This window comes from Anguilla anguilla, chromosome 14, assembly GCF_013347855.1.
Source record: "Anguilla anguilla isolate fAngAng1 chromosome 14, fAngAng1.pri, whole genome shotgun sequence".
In the NCBI taxonomy this organism is placed as follows: Eukaryota; Metazoa; Chordata; class Actinopteri; order Anguilliformes; family Anguillidae; genus Anguilla; species Anguilla anguilla.
The window spans coordinates 36786183-36802196 of NC_049214.1; the positions used below are offsets into that span (position 1 = coordinate 36786183).

The following is a 16014-nucleotide window of genomic DNA, read 5'->3' on the forward strand; positions in this document are numbered from 1 at the left end:
TAGCCTATTCAGTCATTTTAACCCCTATATTTATTATTTGTTTTTTATTTTTTTATTTTAGAATTTTCAACTCACAAGCAAAGCTACACAGAGGCTTGTAGACTCATGCTTTAAGCTTAATGATAAAATCAGTGAGTTTAAACATTGTGTTATTATAACAATTCAATTTTTAATATTTTCCCTTCGTAAATTAAAGTATGTGCTCATCTATTTACAGTATATGCTACATTAATGTCGAAACTTGGTTGCATACGAAGTACGGGCATCGGCAGTAACAGCTCTGAGTTACACTGTACGTTGTGAAAACATACCAGTCACGGGCACGGTCAGTGACCGGTGTAAACCGTTATCACATAAACAACCTTATTCACATTATCGGTCAGATTACCTGCCCACCCACTGGCCTCCGAGATCCCACAAATCCTCTCCGTGGGCAGCCGGCATTGTTAGGCTCACGGTTCGCCCGCCCACTCGGTCTGCGGTGTCAGGGTAGGCATGGTTAGAGTTTTCAACTCGAGATCTTATAAGAGCTGGAGATGTAGGCCTGCTTGTTAGGGTCAGAGTGCCAATGATTCGGCTGGTGTGTTGTTGTTATTATTATTATTATTAGTAGTATTATTATTATAGGCTAGTTGTTGTTCTTGTTGTTGTTATCATGTTTGTACACATCTAAAGATACCGCAATTATTATAATTATTTTATCTCTACAGCCCCAAAAGTAAACTTAAGTAAACTAGCAGGACTGTATAAAATATTGAAGTAAAGTTACATCATTTATTCAGTATAAACTTGGAGAAAGTATAGGCCTAAAACTCAATCTGACACTAAAATGTGATTTTGTCATTACAGAAAGCTATATGACGTTACCATTGCGAAAGCATGCAGTGTCTTCATACACACAGGCCTACAAAACAATCATAAAATAGTTTTGTGCCGTTACTGGTCGCAAATGCACAACTGGGCTGAGAACTGGATCTCACCTTTTCCTTCCAAAACCAGTATCTTCAGCTGCGCGTCTTTCTTAAGCAGCTGGCTGGCCGAGGTTAAACCTGATAATCCAGCGCCGACGATCACTACGTCCCACATTTTTAAGACGTTTCTCCTCAACAACAGAGAAGTATTATCTATAATAAAAGTAGCTCTGGTCGCCGCTACCCGGATCAGCTAACACTTCGCAAGAAAACGAATGCATATGAACTGCACGCAGCGCCAAAGGGTGGAAGTGCGCTTTCATAACCGATAACCTACTCAGATAATACAGCTGATCCGTGTTTATTACACCCACTGTTATACTTTAACTTCTGAAAGCCCGTGAAACACTGGAAGCTACCAGCCAGGCGACGTTTGTGCAGCGGAATCAAGTTTAACAATTTCGCTCAAAATAAGGCTTTTTTCTTTTTTGGTCTGAATTTGGTTTGTGCTGCTTCATGTTTGGACTGAATTGAACTTTGAACCGTTGTCTGTCCGCTCTCTGATCGCCAGTAGCGGTTAAATGCAGACACGTAGGTTGACAAAGAGTTAAAATAAACAAATCAGCGGAAAAGGGTGAAAGCGCGCTTTCATAACTGATAGCCCTTATAAATTAAATAGATAAATGAATAATTCGCTCCGTGTGATAACATCGATATCCTACGTTATCATTGCTTTGCCTCTCCCATCCACTTTATATAAAGTACCTTTAATTGTTTGCATTTTAGATATTTTTTTAATTGTTCAGATGAGATTTAGGATCAGCAGTTGTTGTTCTTCTTGTAAGGCCGACGTTACAGCATTGAACCGCGAGCATGTTTCTACAAGAGACTAGGAAAAGAACTCAGTTGAAATGTAAAAATAAAATGAAAACCTCATCTTAATTAGTTGTGCATCGCTGAAACTGCGCTTTTGCCTTGGATTAACCCCGCCCAAAAAACAGCCACTAACCTGTTTGTTGAGCTGCGCTGATGTCACATAGATACTATGCCACTGTAATTTGACGCCGCCCATACCTACCAGGTGCTGTTCAGTTGCCACAGAGACGACATAATGATTCCCTCCTGTGGGGATTACTGAAGCACAGAAAACAAGTGAGTTCAGCCTGTTGTTGAGGGCACAGCTACTGTGCGTTGTGTACGTTTCAGCATTCACACCATACGCACGTAATTGTGCTTTATACTTACTGCCTCCGTGTTTTCATTTTTCATGGTGTCACGCGCTTAACGAAAGTAATTTCATCACTTTACTGACGCCACAAAAACGACTGGCATGTTTGAAAACCAAGGCATGTGTACACGTGTGCATTTCCAGTGTCTGTAAGGTCTTTGTCTGCGCCTGCTTGTGGCATTTTGTGTGTGTGTGTGTGTGGGTTATCAACAAAAGAAAAAAGTGACTGAACCTGTTATGTGAGAATGACCCTGTTGAATTAATTCAATGGCCAAATGAAAGAGGAAGAAGTATACAGGGAGAGAGTGACCTTGTGTGTGTGTGTGTGTGTGTGTGTGTGCGCGCGCAAGAGAGAGAGAGAGTGAGTGAGAGAGAGAGAGAAAGAGAAAGAAACATTGCTCTGGACATTTCAGTCATTTGCCAATCGATCTGAATTGGCTTTGTGTTTGGATGAATTCCCAGCAGTCAGGTACGTTAGAAGCCATTTTGTGTGTGATGGGGTCCCTCTTTGTGTCAGTGTTCTAGATGGCTGTTTAATGAGCAGAAGAGTGCCTTGTATCGAATAAGTGTCATCTTCTTTTCCCGAAACTTTGTACATCCTGTGCAGTCGAACATTATGACAGATTATTATTTGTTTCATGTTCAGCTTGACTTCATTTACTTCAATATAAAGTATAAAATAATATAATGTCTGCAAGAGAGTGTTAGCTGGATTAGGAGAGAATCAGTACAACAGTGGCATCTTGTAATAGTGGGAGAGTTATCTGGAGGGAACTAGTGTGCGTTTCTAATGTATACTCCTTATTGTGTTAGGTTGGAACACTGTTGATTAGCGATAAAGAATGTGTTGTTACTTCCTGACGAACGTGGTATACCAATAAATTTAACATTTTAAACTGGCCATTGATTCAGCTGTTATCATCTAGTACACATTTACTTTTCTGAAAATATAGCAATTAGCAGACAAATTGCAAAAATGAATTCTAAATAGGGTCTGAAATATAGTAATGGTTATTTTTTTGGCCATTTGCTTGGGCTTGTGGCCTGTGTTTCCATGACAACTTCTGATATAAAAATATAACCATATGTATCCTGTAATTGTATGTGCTTGTGATTAAGTGCTTGATATAGTTGGTGTTTTGCCGATGCTTATGAAATGGATTTGTGACATTTTTGCTTTCCCTGAAATGTTTTCCTCGGAAATGGTAGTCACAGTGGGAGGGTGAACTGGTCCATTGTATTTTGCCTATCAAATGTAAACAAAGGCCCCAGTGTCTGTGTTTCTGTTTATCAGGCATAGACTTTCTGTTACAGAGTTCAATCTCGCAGGTGTTTATGTTTCTTTTTTCTTTTTTTACTCCAGTTTTCCTACATTAGTTGTTATAACTCGGATATATTTCCTTTGTTTATTTTTCTTCTTTTTTCTTTCAAATGTGACATTAAAATTCAGTCAGTCTAAACGCTCTTCATTAATTAAACCTATGGACTTTAAAGGAAATCCAGAAGGTGGATTTGTTCTAATGTGGTATAAAGTGCTTTTACATCCATCCATCCATTATCTCTACCGGCTTATTCTGGGCAGAGTCGCGAGGACTGCATGTGAGTCAATAATGAACTCAGAGCTCCGTGGAAAATCAAACCTGTGTAAATTATGCACTGCACAGTAAAGTGTCCAGTGTTAATTCAACTCTAACAGAGTACACGTGAGTCCAATAGGGACCGTATGTACTCTGTAAGAGTTGATTTAACTCTGAACATTTAACACACTAGTACTGTGTGTGTGTGTGTGTGTGTGTGCATCCTTACGTGTGTGTGTGTGTGTGTGTGCATGCATGCTGACGTATGTGCATGCCTGTCTGTGTGCTTGTAGTTGTTTTATCGTTGGTTATAATGATGGTATATCTGATGGCTGTAATGTTCCATTCTGCACCCTCTATTTGACTTTCTGTAGATCAGGTTGCACCACATGGAACTGTAACTTAATCAAACAGCAGCTGGTTGTTGGAGACAACCATCCTGAAGCCAATTAGACTAACAATACTTACTCACTAATAATAATAATAATAATAATAATAATAATGAATGGTGGTGCAGTGGGTAGCACTTTCACCTCACAGCCAGGAGGTCCTGGGTTCAAATACAGCCCGGGGCTTTCTGTGTGGAGTTTGCATGTGTCCGCATGGGTTTTCTCCCACAGTACAAAAGACATGCAGGTAGGCTAATTGAAAACTCTAATTTATGTATAATATGAGTGTGTGAGTGAATGGTGTGTGTGCCCTGCGATAGATTGGCGGCCTGTCCAGGGTGTATTCTTGCCTTTCCTTCAGTGCATGCTGGGATAGGCCCCAGCACCCTCCGTGACCCTGCCCAGGATAAGCGGGTATAGATAATGGATGGACCCTGCCCAGGATAAGCGGGTATAGATAATGGATTTCAAAATCATTGTCAAATAATTGAGCTAGATGAGTAAAGAAGAAACTAATTCTAAAGAAAGTTTTTAAAGGGGCCTTGACACAGGCCTGGAATCAATCAACATAACTTTGATTTAGAAATCCATACAACTGTTGTTTTTTTCTCACCTTACAAACACACTATGAAAACTTCAGCAATCACAAAAGATATCAAGATATCAAGCTGTGCTTGTGACAAAAATGACCAAAAGCTAGCGCTTGTATTATTTGTGAGTCCAAGTGAAATATTTTTTTTGGTCCTGGTCTGTTGAGCTCTGCTGTTCTACAGTCAGGACTCCCACGGGATCTGACTATCTCACAGGTGGCCTGACTGCCCCCTGTGGTGGATCAGAATGACCCGCGGAGAAATCACATTACAGTAACTTAGCAGACACGCTTATCCAGAATGCCTTACAAACACAGGACACGCCAAGTGCTAGAAGTGCTAACAACATTCAGAGGCCAGGAAGTATAGATGCAGCTTCGCTAAAGCACTAGCGCAGGCTAACTGCTCTTACCAAGAACCATTGTCCAAATTGTAAACGCGTATGGAGTGCATCCATAACATATCGACAGCTAGATAGTTTTCAAGGTGGATAGGTATAGCTGGTGACACTGCATCTGTTAGCACTGCGTTGGTGCTTTTGTAGTTTTGCAGAGTAATGAGGTAGTAAATTTAATAATAATACATTTTTACACCTTGCATTATTTCCTGTTGCTCGTGTCACCCTCCCAGTCTGGAACTCTGTGAGGGTGTTGGACAGAAGTTTGTAAGTTGGGCTAGGGAGCTAAATCCAGGTTTGCTCAGTACCTGGGGTGGGACAGGAGTATTCAGAACAGAAAGAGTAAATAACCTTGGACGAGAGTGCAAGAGTACCATAATCTGTCATTGCATTGTATTAACAATAAATGTGATTAGTGGCAGTGTAATGCTGAATTGGTTGTATAACTCAGAGGTTACAGCTGTTGGGCCCAAATAACAACCAATACAATCGCCCCCTGGAGGAAGGCATTTACCGTCAATTACATTGGCAAAATACTCAGCTGCATAAATTGATAGTGTGTAAAAAATATGAGCTGTGCGTCACTCTGGACAAGGGCATCAGCCAAGCAAATGAGTAATGTCGTGTAAATTTATATGCGTATGGCTTCTGCCTAATGAAGACCCTGTTTGACACCGGCTTCCGTGAATAGGCTTGAGCACAAGGTCACGGGCTATTTGTAAGTTAATTCTGGTCAGAGTGGCTGTGCATATGTCCAGACAAATCGTATTTATGAGACACGTTTGTCATGCGTGAATAGAAAATGGTGCCAGTCTGCGAGGTGTCCGTCTGTGAACTGTGGCCTCGGCCGGATCTGATGTTAATGTCACAGGCCGTCCCGAGCTAACACCTCGCTGCGGAGAAGAGATGGACCTGCCTGGCACGGCCATTAAAGGGGGGAAAACAGGCTGCGTGTTGGTTCCTTCGGCACACATCTGACGCTTGTTTGCAGGATGGTGAAAAGCGCGGGTGTCGGAAGGGGCGGGCTGGACCCCGGGACGGTGGCGGCTGTGTCGTGGGTGGCGGCGGTGTGCCTGAGCGCAGGTGAGAGCCCCCTGTGCGTTACGTCTGTATCCCACCAGGCCCTGACCCGAAATATGAGCCATGTTAGCGGTCAACAGCTGATGCACACTTTATATTACATTACATTACATTATAGGCATTTAGCAGACGCTCTTATCCAGAAAATGAGCAAGCACGAAGACATGCAGGAAACATTTACCTCGCACTGTGGAGATCCTTTGAGTGTGTGTGTGTGTGTGCACGTGTTTCTGAGTGTGTGTGTGTGTGTGTGTGCACATGTGTTTGTGAGTGTGTGTGTTTGTGCACGTGTTTGTGTGTGTGTGTGTGTGTGTACACATGTGTTTGTGTGTGTGTGTGTGTGTGTGTGTGTGTGCACGCACATGTGTTTGTGAGTGTGTGTGTGTTTGTGCACATGTGTTTTGTGTGTGTGTGGGTGCACGTGTTTATGTGTGTGTGTGTTTGTGCACATGTGTTTGTGTGTGTGCGTGTATGTCTGTGTGTGCGTGCACATGTTTGTGTGTGGGTGCACATGTGTTTTGTGTGTGTGTGTGCGTGCACATGTGTTTGTGTGTGTGTGTGGGTGCACATGTGTTTGTGAGTGTGTGTGCGTGTGTCAGTGTCAGGAGTAGCAGCCGATCACTATCCATACAATCCATGCAGCATCTTGGTCGCAGGTGATGGCTTGTAAAACATGTTTTGTACAGTCTGAAGGAGTATAGTCCCAGCTGCGTACACCAGTGTCCCCACAAGTCAAATCAGCAATACAAGTCCCCACAGGTCAGATCAGCAGTACAAGTCCCCACAAGTCAGATCAGCAGTACAAGTCCCCACAAGTCAAATCAGTAATACGAGTCCCCACAAGTTAGATCTGCAGTACGAGTCCCCGCAAGTAAAATTAGCAATACAAGTCCCCACAAGTCAAATCAGCAGTATGAGTCTCCACAAGTCAAATCAGCAGTACGAGTCCCCACAAGTCAAATCAATACACACTCAGTAGATCCAAATAATTGCTTTTTTTTGTTTATGTCTGAAAAGGCTTCCAAAGGCTCACCCAATACAGACATAATGCACGGTGTCAACCAAACTCAGAGCAGAATTGGGGGGGGGGGGGGCATGGAGGGGGGGGGGGGGGTTTGTGTGACAGCCTTCTCAATGAAGTCTGACAACCATGGCGAATAAATTGACAGCAACAATTGACACCACTGACAGTAGTCTACCTGTCCATGACAGCATCAGAAAAAAAAGCTCTGGGGTTTTTTCAAATTAGGGCTCCGTTCATTTTTTTTTTCATTTAAAGACAGGGTTTTTTTTTTAAAGTACATGATTTTAAAAAGAAAAGAAAAGAAAAAATGGTTTCCTTTTATTTTTGTCGGGTAAAAATATTACCCCTGCCGGTGCCCCACAAGCTTTGGAATTACTGACTGCGGGCACCCTATCTGAATCAGAACTACACCTCATCCGCCTCATACAGATAGAAAGGCACACCCCATAGTAACAGCAATTAAATTTACACATTGCATGTCACACAGTGTATTACAGCTAACCTAGTGTCCACTAGAGTTATGCTTGCCTCCCTAACCAAGGAAGAGATACATCACAGTCTTCCTGAAACCTGATCTCTTACTGCAGAGAACTGGCTACCTTGTGGCTCCTGGTGAGTCAGAAGGTTGTATTAATGCAGTGGGTACGATGAGTGAGGTTCTCCCACGTCACTCCTCTGCTGAGGTCACTCCACCGGCTACCGGTCACTGCCAGGATCAGGTTCTAAGTCCTGACCCTCACCTGCACTGCAGCCAACAGTACAGCCTCCGCCTACTTGCAGCACATGATTCAATTCCATTCTATACGCCTGCTTAACTATTACGCTCTACTGTAGCAGGGCACCTTGTACCCCCTCCCATCCGGGTAAAGGGTTCTCGCTCATCCCTATCACAGAGCTTCTCCACCTAAGCTCCCCGGTGGTGGAACAAACTCCCTGTCCCTCTTCAAAACTCTCCCTCACTACCCATCTTCCGCCGTGGTCAGACTATACCTGGACTAACTGCCACCGCTGTGCAAATCATTTCACTTGAATTCCCCTCATTCATGCCACTCATGTTGCATGTACCTCCATTCCAGCACTTATTGTAATTTGTATGTTATCATCCTAATGTTGTAGCTTGTACTTCCCCCTAGTTTCACTTAGGTTTGACTAGTCTGAGCATAGCTTAGGCCAGAATAATGTTCAATGCCTGAACTGTGTTCTTGGCTATGAATAACTGTACAAAATGAGTATTGTACCTTATCGAAACTGTGTCTTGTAGTTGTTCCAATGACCTTGATATGCAATTTTTTAGATCGCTTTGGATAAAAGCGTCTGCTAAATAAATGTAATGTAATGAGCTTTAGTCAGCTTAACCAAGCCTATACTTAGTATGCAATCAACTGTATGCTGTGGGTGTAAACTCCTGTCAAATGCTAGTATTTACCACATGAATGTAAATGCTAACATTTGCATCAACATTGTGCTAGCTGGGTAGCCTTGTGATGGCACAGCCCAGACTTTGTTTACTACAGCAACACCTGGGTTACAGGCCTCATCCTGTACCCTGAGTGAGCGTTCTAGCTGACCAAGCCACACAGGAACCCTGCTGTAGCGCACTCTGTCCTCCACAACTCTAGGTGTCGCTGTGGCAATGCAGGTGACCTCCACGGGACCCCAGACCATTCAGAAGGCTCAGGGGGAGAAGGTCACCCTGGAGTGCCTGTACAGCCGTGGTCCCACGGACATCGGAGAGCTGGACATCGAGTGGTCCCTCATCAGTCCCGACATGACCCAGAAGGACACTCTGGTGAGCTTCCATTTCTCATGCTCGCACTGTGGGCTCCTCATCATCCTGATTACTGCTGCATGGGCCAATGGGGTGATTTTACTATCCGGCATCGGATTCCAAATGCCTTTGCACTTTAATTAAGGCTGCCTAGTTATCTTCTGTGTTTAAGTTATTGAATATTTGTTAAATGTTGGGCTTGTGGACATTAACAAAGCACTGTAGTTTAGTACTTATTGCGCATGAGCCTCTCTGTTGTGTTTCCTTTTGGCTTGACTGCACTCTTTATTCTCGATGACAGCAGTTATGCACTTCACCTTCAATGCTACTCTGGAAATGAAATGCCACCTTAAATGCCAATGGCTGTTAGACATGTGCTGTAATTTTGTTTTATATAAGAGGTGGTGAACTGAGGCTTTGTGAAAACCAAGATGGGAGAAACTATCATATGTTCACTGAAGTGGACCAATTATTGTCTTTAGCCTAGGAGGGCAGATTGCTTGATTAGATCAGAGAGTGAGCTAACTGCAGCCCAACCTTTTATGGGGTTCTTGAAACCTCAGTCTCCCAAAGAATTCAGTGGTAAAATGCAGCCATTTTGAAAAGTATGTTCGAAATCAGTGCCCAATCACCCTGCCTTGATTGGTTATAATTATAAACTCCACACATGCAATTTATCACCATCTGCTGTTAGTGTTTTACTTGATTGCGGGATGCTTGTGAAGGTCTGCAGAATTCTTCATGACCTTCACAAGCCCAGAGATACAGGTTGAAATGTCATGGCTTATCAGTGATTCATCCAATCACAGTTTTTCCATGGAGAGCCGAGCCTGTTGATCCATTTGGACGTGTCAGTGTCGCCCCACCCCACTGGTTCCTGAGACACGAGTCTCCCACCATTCCCAATCACCAGGCTTGTTAATTCAGGCAGGGAAAAGAGCATATTTTAGAACTCACAAACACTCAAAGTTAGCTCTTGACGACGTGATGAAAACAACAGCTGAGAGTGATGATGCTGTGTGTGCTTACCAGTGGTCAGGACCGCTGATTGGCTGTCGCCTTGGCGTATAATTATTGACGTCACATGCAGGTGCCAAAATGACCACAAAACAGTTTCATCCAATATCTTTCGATCTCTTAAAGTGAACCCACAGTATGGTGTAATGGGAGCTGGGCCCCCCCACCCCCACCCCCACCCCCACCCCCGCCAGGAATCTCAGAAATGCTCATTATTTCCCAGTGGGAAGTGTGCTCTGCGAAGGATTAGAAAGCACAATGGGATTAAAACACGAGAAGGAAATCACACAAGGCTGGTTTTCAATCCTAGCAAATATTTCTGAAGAGCATGATTTCAGGATGAGGAGCTTAACTAAACAAAGTTTGTTAGATCGAAAAGGGACAGAACATACTGAACCAGAGAGTAAACACGAAAAAAATACAAAAATTCACCTCTCAAAATGAAGTATACTAAATATAAATATGAGAGTATACCAAAGCCACCGTATTGCCTACTGAAGTGGACCAATTATTGTATTTTGCCTTGGAGAGCAGATTTTCTGAGTAGACCAAACAGTGATTGAGTACTCTAAGTGCAGCCCAACCTCAATTGCAGTTCCCGGACCCTCAGTCTCCCTGAAATGGAGCCATTTTGAAAACGGGAGAGATTTGCTCGGTCGCTTTTGTGTATAAACTGCACGAGCGCAGTGTTCTGCCAGCTGCTGGGGGACGCGTGAGGTCACAGCTCTGATTCGCGTCCCTCAGATCCTGTCCTTCGCGGCCGGGAGGAAGTGGATCCACGGCGGCCCCGCCGTCATGAGCGGGCTGGATTTTCGGGCGGGGGACCCCAGCCAGGGAGACGCCTCCATAGTCATCTCCGCGGCGGAGGTGTCCCACACCGGCACCTACCAGTGCAAGGTGAAGAGCGCCCCTGGAGTGGACATGCGCAAAGTCACCCTGCTGGTCCTGGGTGAGGAGCTAGTCACTTATCCCGCTATATACACACACACACAATCACACACACACACAGGTACACATGCATGCACACACACACCCACACACACACAAACACACGCTGGTACACACACACACACACACACACACACACACAGGTACACATGCATGCACACACGCACCCACACACACAAACACACACTGGTACACACACACACACACAGGTACACATGCATGCACACAAGCACCCACACACACAAACACACGCTGGTACACACACGCACCCACACACACACAAACACATGCTGGTACACACACACTCACACAAACACACACACACACAGGTACACATGCATGCACACACGCACACACGCACCCACACACACAAACACACGCTGGTACACACACACACACACATACACACAGGTACACATGCATGCACACACGCACCCACACACACACAAACACATGCTGGTACACACACACTCACATACACACACACACACACAAACAAACACGTACATTTTAATTCTTTATTTCGGTCCACATTTATAAAATACATCATAAGGGCCCAAATATATTTCAGTTGCTGTCCGATGCCCTTCACTTGAGTAGCAGAAAGAATACCAGTAGGGATAAAGCAAGCCAGGACATCTTTTTGCAACTGACTACATTAACGACGGCAGTTATGACGGGTGCGCGGTAGTGTGATGGTTAGATGTTTAGTTTAGATGTTTAGAGCAAAGGCACGCGTGCTTGCACCTGCAGCTAGGCTCCAGCCGCCATCTTGCACACACACACAAACGCACAATCGCACACACACACACATAAGCGCACACACACACACTCACACATACACACGCACACACACATGCATGGCACACACACACACACACACACACACACACACAAGCATGCACACATGTGCACCTACACACAGACATACACACACTCACTATAATACATGAAGACAGTGCATGTTTCTTTCCTGAAAGCAGCATTTGTCTCCTTAGCTAATATCTTAAAGGAATACAGTATTTCCATCCCAGGATGAGGCTGACTTGCTCATATTGAGAACAGTGCTGCAGTGACACTGGCCTCGTGATTCTCCTCTTCCCTTCTCCAGTGCGCCCCTCAGTCCCTAAGTGCTGGGCCGAAGGCGGCCAGTCAGTAGGGGGCGCTCTCTCTCTCCACTGCAAGTCCTCCCAGGGCTCTGCTCCTCTGCAGTACGTGTGGGTGAAGGAGAGCGCCGCGGGCATCCACCCCAGCATCACGCAAGGTGAGTCCCGCCCCCAAACGCAGCCAGCATCACGCAAGGTGAGTCCCGCCCCCAAACGCAGCCAGCATCACGCAAGGTGAGTCCCGCCCCCAAACGCAGCCAGCATCACGCAAGGTGAGTCCCGCCCCCAAACGCAGCCAGCATCACGCAAAGTGAGTCCCGCCCCCAAACGCAGCCAGCATCACGCAAGGTGAGTCCCGCCCCCAAACGCAGCCAGCATCACGCAAGGTGAGTCCCGCCCCCAAACGCAGCCAGCATCACGCAAGGTGAGTCCCGCCCCCAAACGCAGGTCTTCACCTGACAGCCAAACACACAGGATCAGTGCTCCTAGGAGCCACTCATGTTAGGTTGCGCATTATGCGTTAGCGTTTCTCCAACACACCTACCATAGTTTGCCTGTGCTCTGCAGCTTTATGCCCCGCCCCTTTTATTCTGATTGGTCCCTGACAATTATATGGCCAGGTAGGGAAGGGGCGGGGGTGCACAAACCTCATTTTAGGCTTTGAAATCAAAGAAGGGAACACAAATGCTAAAAAGTATCTCTGAATCTCTCCTCACTTTGGAAATGTGTGTTGGAAGCCTCCCCCCGTAGACCCCGGTAATCTTCAAAGGCGCTTTGTTCCAGACCTGCCGCCATGACGGTTTTAAACCAGACCCCGCCGAGGCGCGTAAGCCCACTTAATTTGCAAAGGGGGGCCCGTCAGGAGCCCGCTCTGGCGCGAGCCTCGCCGCGTAGCGTTAGCGTCGGGGCTAGCCGAGCGCAGCCGATCCCCCCGAGGGGCCGGCCTCTCCGCTGCCGGGTCGCCGCCCGCCCCACTCAGAGAGCAGCGCCCGCAGCCCGGCGGGGAAACCGACGCGCGGCGTTAATGAATGACCCCCGGCTCCGTTACGCGCCGCTGAGCACGCGCCGAGCCAATCAGCAGACAGCGTTCGCCGAGAGGCGATGGGAGTTTTGCCGGAACTGAAAGGTCAAGCTCGCTGTTTGTTTTCTGTCTGTTCGGCAGGCTAGCTGAAAAAAAAAACTGGTATTCGGGGCTGGCATGCATGCCTTCCGAAATGTATGTCTCTATGTCTGTACGCGGTTTCCCTGACAACTGTAATCCGAAGATCCCATTTACGAGCCGGCACTTGTGAGCCTGCTAGGAAAGCTGTGGTTTTCAGGCTAATGGTTGTTATTTGAAGGTACTGGATACAACTTTGGCTGAATGCGTTTTCTCTGTCTGCAAGCAACCTAATGATGGGACAGAACAGTATAATGAACCTCTAAGTGGGTGGAATTGTTAGTTTTTTGTCAGTTTTTATTTTCTTTTGCGAATACAGGTGGTGATTTGTAAACCCTGCAACATTTGTGGGGAAAAAATGATATATAAAGTTTTTTATTTTTCTTTCTTTTTTTCCCCCATGTAAAGTGACTTTGAGTACTCAGAAAAGCGCCATATAAATCTGAGGTATTATTATGTGTGTGCATTTTTTTCAGTAAAATATCTGTATATTTCATTGAATCCAGGGGAAAAGTTAAGTTATTTAACAAATATTTAGTGATTCCAATCTTATGTCTAAAGGAGTGAGCTCATATAAAGGTGTGTCTTTGTGTCTGTCTGTCTGTCTGTCTGTCTGTCAGACTCTATCACCGGTGAGCTGCATATCAGCAACCACTCTGAGGCTCTGTCCGGCATGTACAGGTGTGAGGCCAGCAACGCAGTGGGGAAAGAGCACTGCAGATACACACTACGCGCAGAGAAACGTGAGTACACCTGTTACACCTGAACACTCTCTGTAATGAGAAACGGGAGTACACCTGAACACTCTTTGTAATGAGAAACGTGAGTACACCTGTTTCACCTGAACACTGTGTACAGAGAAACGTCCAGACACACCTCTGTTTCACCTTAACACTGTTTCACCTTAACACGCATCATAGAGGCTATAACATAATACAAGTGTATTCGATGGCAAAACATGTTGCACTGAAAATATTTTCAGAAACATTGTTATTGTTTTTACTTCTATTTTTATTGAATGTCCCTTGTAGTTTAGGTTTTGGCGTAGTGGAATATATGGTCCTTAGGATTAAGACCAGAGATTTATGTCTCCTATTGGGCACCAAACTGGTCTTAGGAGGCCTTAGGTGGCTAAAACAGCTGTCTAGGTACCCAGGCTAGGGCCTTGAAAGGGTGTTTAGTTGGACGTAACACAAAAAAAAAATAAAACTAAGAAACCTGCTTTGTTTCCTACGTCCACGAGTGCCCAGTCTGCGCTGTGGCTGTTACGTAACTTGGCAGGACAGTGGTTTGCATTGCACGGATAAGCCGGCTAATCACCATAATGAACCTGCTCTCCAGTTATTATGCCTGACAACCGAATGCTTGTTTATCTGTTTTAACGTAACAGCTTTTCTGGCTTGTCTGTTTATTGACTTGTGTATTTTTGGACGTGTTTATTCGTGTATGCCGTCCCCTTCACCAGATCCCCTCTGAAAAAGAAATTCCATGTTATTTTCTTCCTCCTAAATTTGGTAAGGATTAAAATAAACATGTAAGAAAATTAATCAATAAACAAATAAATGCATGAATGTTCCTCCCTCCGCAGCCCCCAGCAGAGCTGGTGTCATCGCAGGCACTGTGATTGGTGTTCTGCTGTTGTTACTCATCTTGGTGCTGTTGATCTTCCTCCTGATTTGCCGATATGGTAAACGGTGCAAGGACAAGGAGGTGGCCAATGACATCAGGTATGGAATTCCCGGGAAACATTCTGGAATACTGGGGAAATGTTCTGGAATACAGAGAGAAATATTCTGGAATACTGGGGGAAATATTCTGGAATACAGGGGGAAACATTATTGAATACAGGGGGAAACATTCTGATTAAATATGAATATATTCTGCGTTCAGTGAAAATTTTATATAAGCAGCTGTGTGCACTTATGAAGTACACCAACATACATACACATACCAGGTACACACAAATATCGTAAATACATCCCCCCATACCCCCCGTACAGACATACAAAAATGCTAAATATTGGTCCTGCGACACTCATAGCGGTCTTTCTTCCCGTGTCCCCCCCCCCCCCCCATTAGAGAGGACTCTCCACCCCCAGTGAGTCGCCCCCACAGCCGGATCTCCAGCTTCCGGCCGGGCGTGGCCTACACCTCGGTGCAGTCTCCGCAGCCCTGGGGGGAGTCAGAGTTCAGCAGTGACCTCACAGACGCCAGCAAACTCAAAGCCCCGTCCTCCATCGGCACGGGGGCACCCGGAAACACTTACGACAGCAGATACGGGCACCCTGTCTGAGCACTGGGGCGGGGCGGGGCGGGGCGGGGGGGTCTGGCTCCTGGACACGCCTACGACAGCAGATACAGGCACCCCATCTGAAGGGTAGGGCGGGGGTGGGGCAGGGTGGGGCTACAGGCTCTGTGGGGGGAGGGGGGCTCCTCTTAATTTCAGAAATGTGCTGGGTCTGTGTGTTCCCACTGTCAATGTAATGGGGAGTGATCACTAATGATGCTCAATGGAACATAGACAGGTCCACACGCACACACACTCACAAACACACACACACATGCACACACACTCACAAACACATGCACACTCACACACTCACACACACTCACAAACACATGCACACACACACTCACAAACACATGCACACGCACACTCACACACACACGCACACACTCACAAACACATGCACACTCACACACACACACGCTCACGCGCATGCACACACACTCACAAACACATGCACACGCACTCTCACAAACACATGCAGACCCGCACACACACACACACACACACACACACACACACACACACTCAAG

At 45.7% G+C, this 16014-nt stretch overlaps 2 protein-coding genes across 4 annotated transcripts in view; one reads left to right on the top strand and one right to left on the bottom strand.

Moving 5' to 3' along the window:
- The window catches only part of si:ch211-127i16.2 (probable flavin-containing monoamine oxidase A), a 41864-nt gene extending 39492 nt beyond the window's left edge, over window positions 1–2372 (bottom strand). Inside the window, exons 1-3 of the mRNA XM_035391735.1 lie at window positions 2157–2372; window positions 981–2045; window positions 389–476 (exon numbers count right to left, since the gene is read on the bottom strand). Of these exons, the coding sequence (XP_035247626.1) occupies window positions 389–476; window positions 981–1086 (194 nt within the window). The 5' untranslated portion in view covers window positions 1087–2045; window positions 2157–2372. The remainder of the gene's footprint in view (window positions 1–388; window positions 477–980; window positions 2046–2156) is intronic.
- LOC118213079 (coxsackievirus and adenovirus receptor homolog) lies at window positions 405–15505 on the top strand. 3 transcript variants are annotated; one of them, XM_035391737.1, is made up of 8 exons: window positions 405–489; window positions 6084–6175; window positions 8816–8985; window positions 10726–10930; window positions 12041–12193; window positions 13815–13937; window positions 14783–14921; window positions 15274–15505. In XM_035391737.1, the coding sequence occupies exons 2-8, from the start codon at window positions 6085–6087 to the stop codon at window positions 15485–15487; spliced, it is 1095 nt and encodes a 364-aa protein (XP_035247628.1). In that variant the 5' UTR covers window positions 405–489; window position 6084; the 3' UTR covers window positions 15488–15505. The 3 variants fall into 3 exon arrangements, with proteins under 3 accessions (XP_035247628.1, XP_035247629.1, XP_035247627.1); XM_035391738.1 differs by lacking the exon at window positions 405–489 and adding an exon at window positions 2046–2063; XM_035391736.1 differs by lacking the exon at window positions 405–489 and adding an exon at window positions 2465–2608.
- The last annotated feature ends 509 nt before the right edge of the window (window positions 15506–16014 follow it).

Bases quoted from the DNA above. Each gene is read 5' to 3' on its own strand.
- LOC118213079 (XM_035391737.1), top strand. From the start codon at position 6,085: ATGGTGAAAAGCGCGGGTGTCGGAAGGGGCGGGCTGGACCCCGGGACG. The intron at 8,986-10,725 runs GTGAGCTTCCAT...CGCGTCCCTCAG, and splicing joins TGACCCAGAAGGACACTCTG to ATCCTGTCCTTCGCGGCCGG. The intron at 12,194-13,814 runs GTGAGTCCCGCC...TCTGTCTGTCAG, and splicing joins CCACCCCAGCATCACGCAAG to ACTCTATCACCGGTGAGCTG.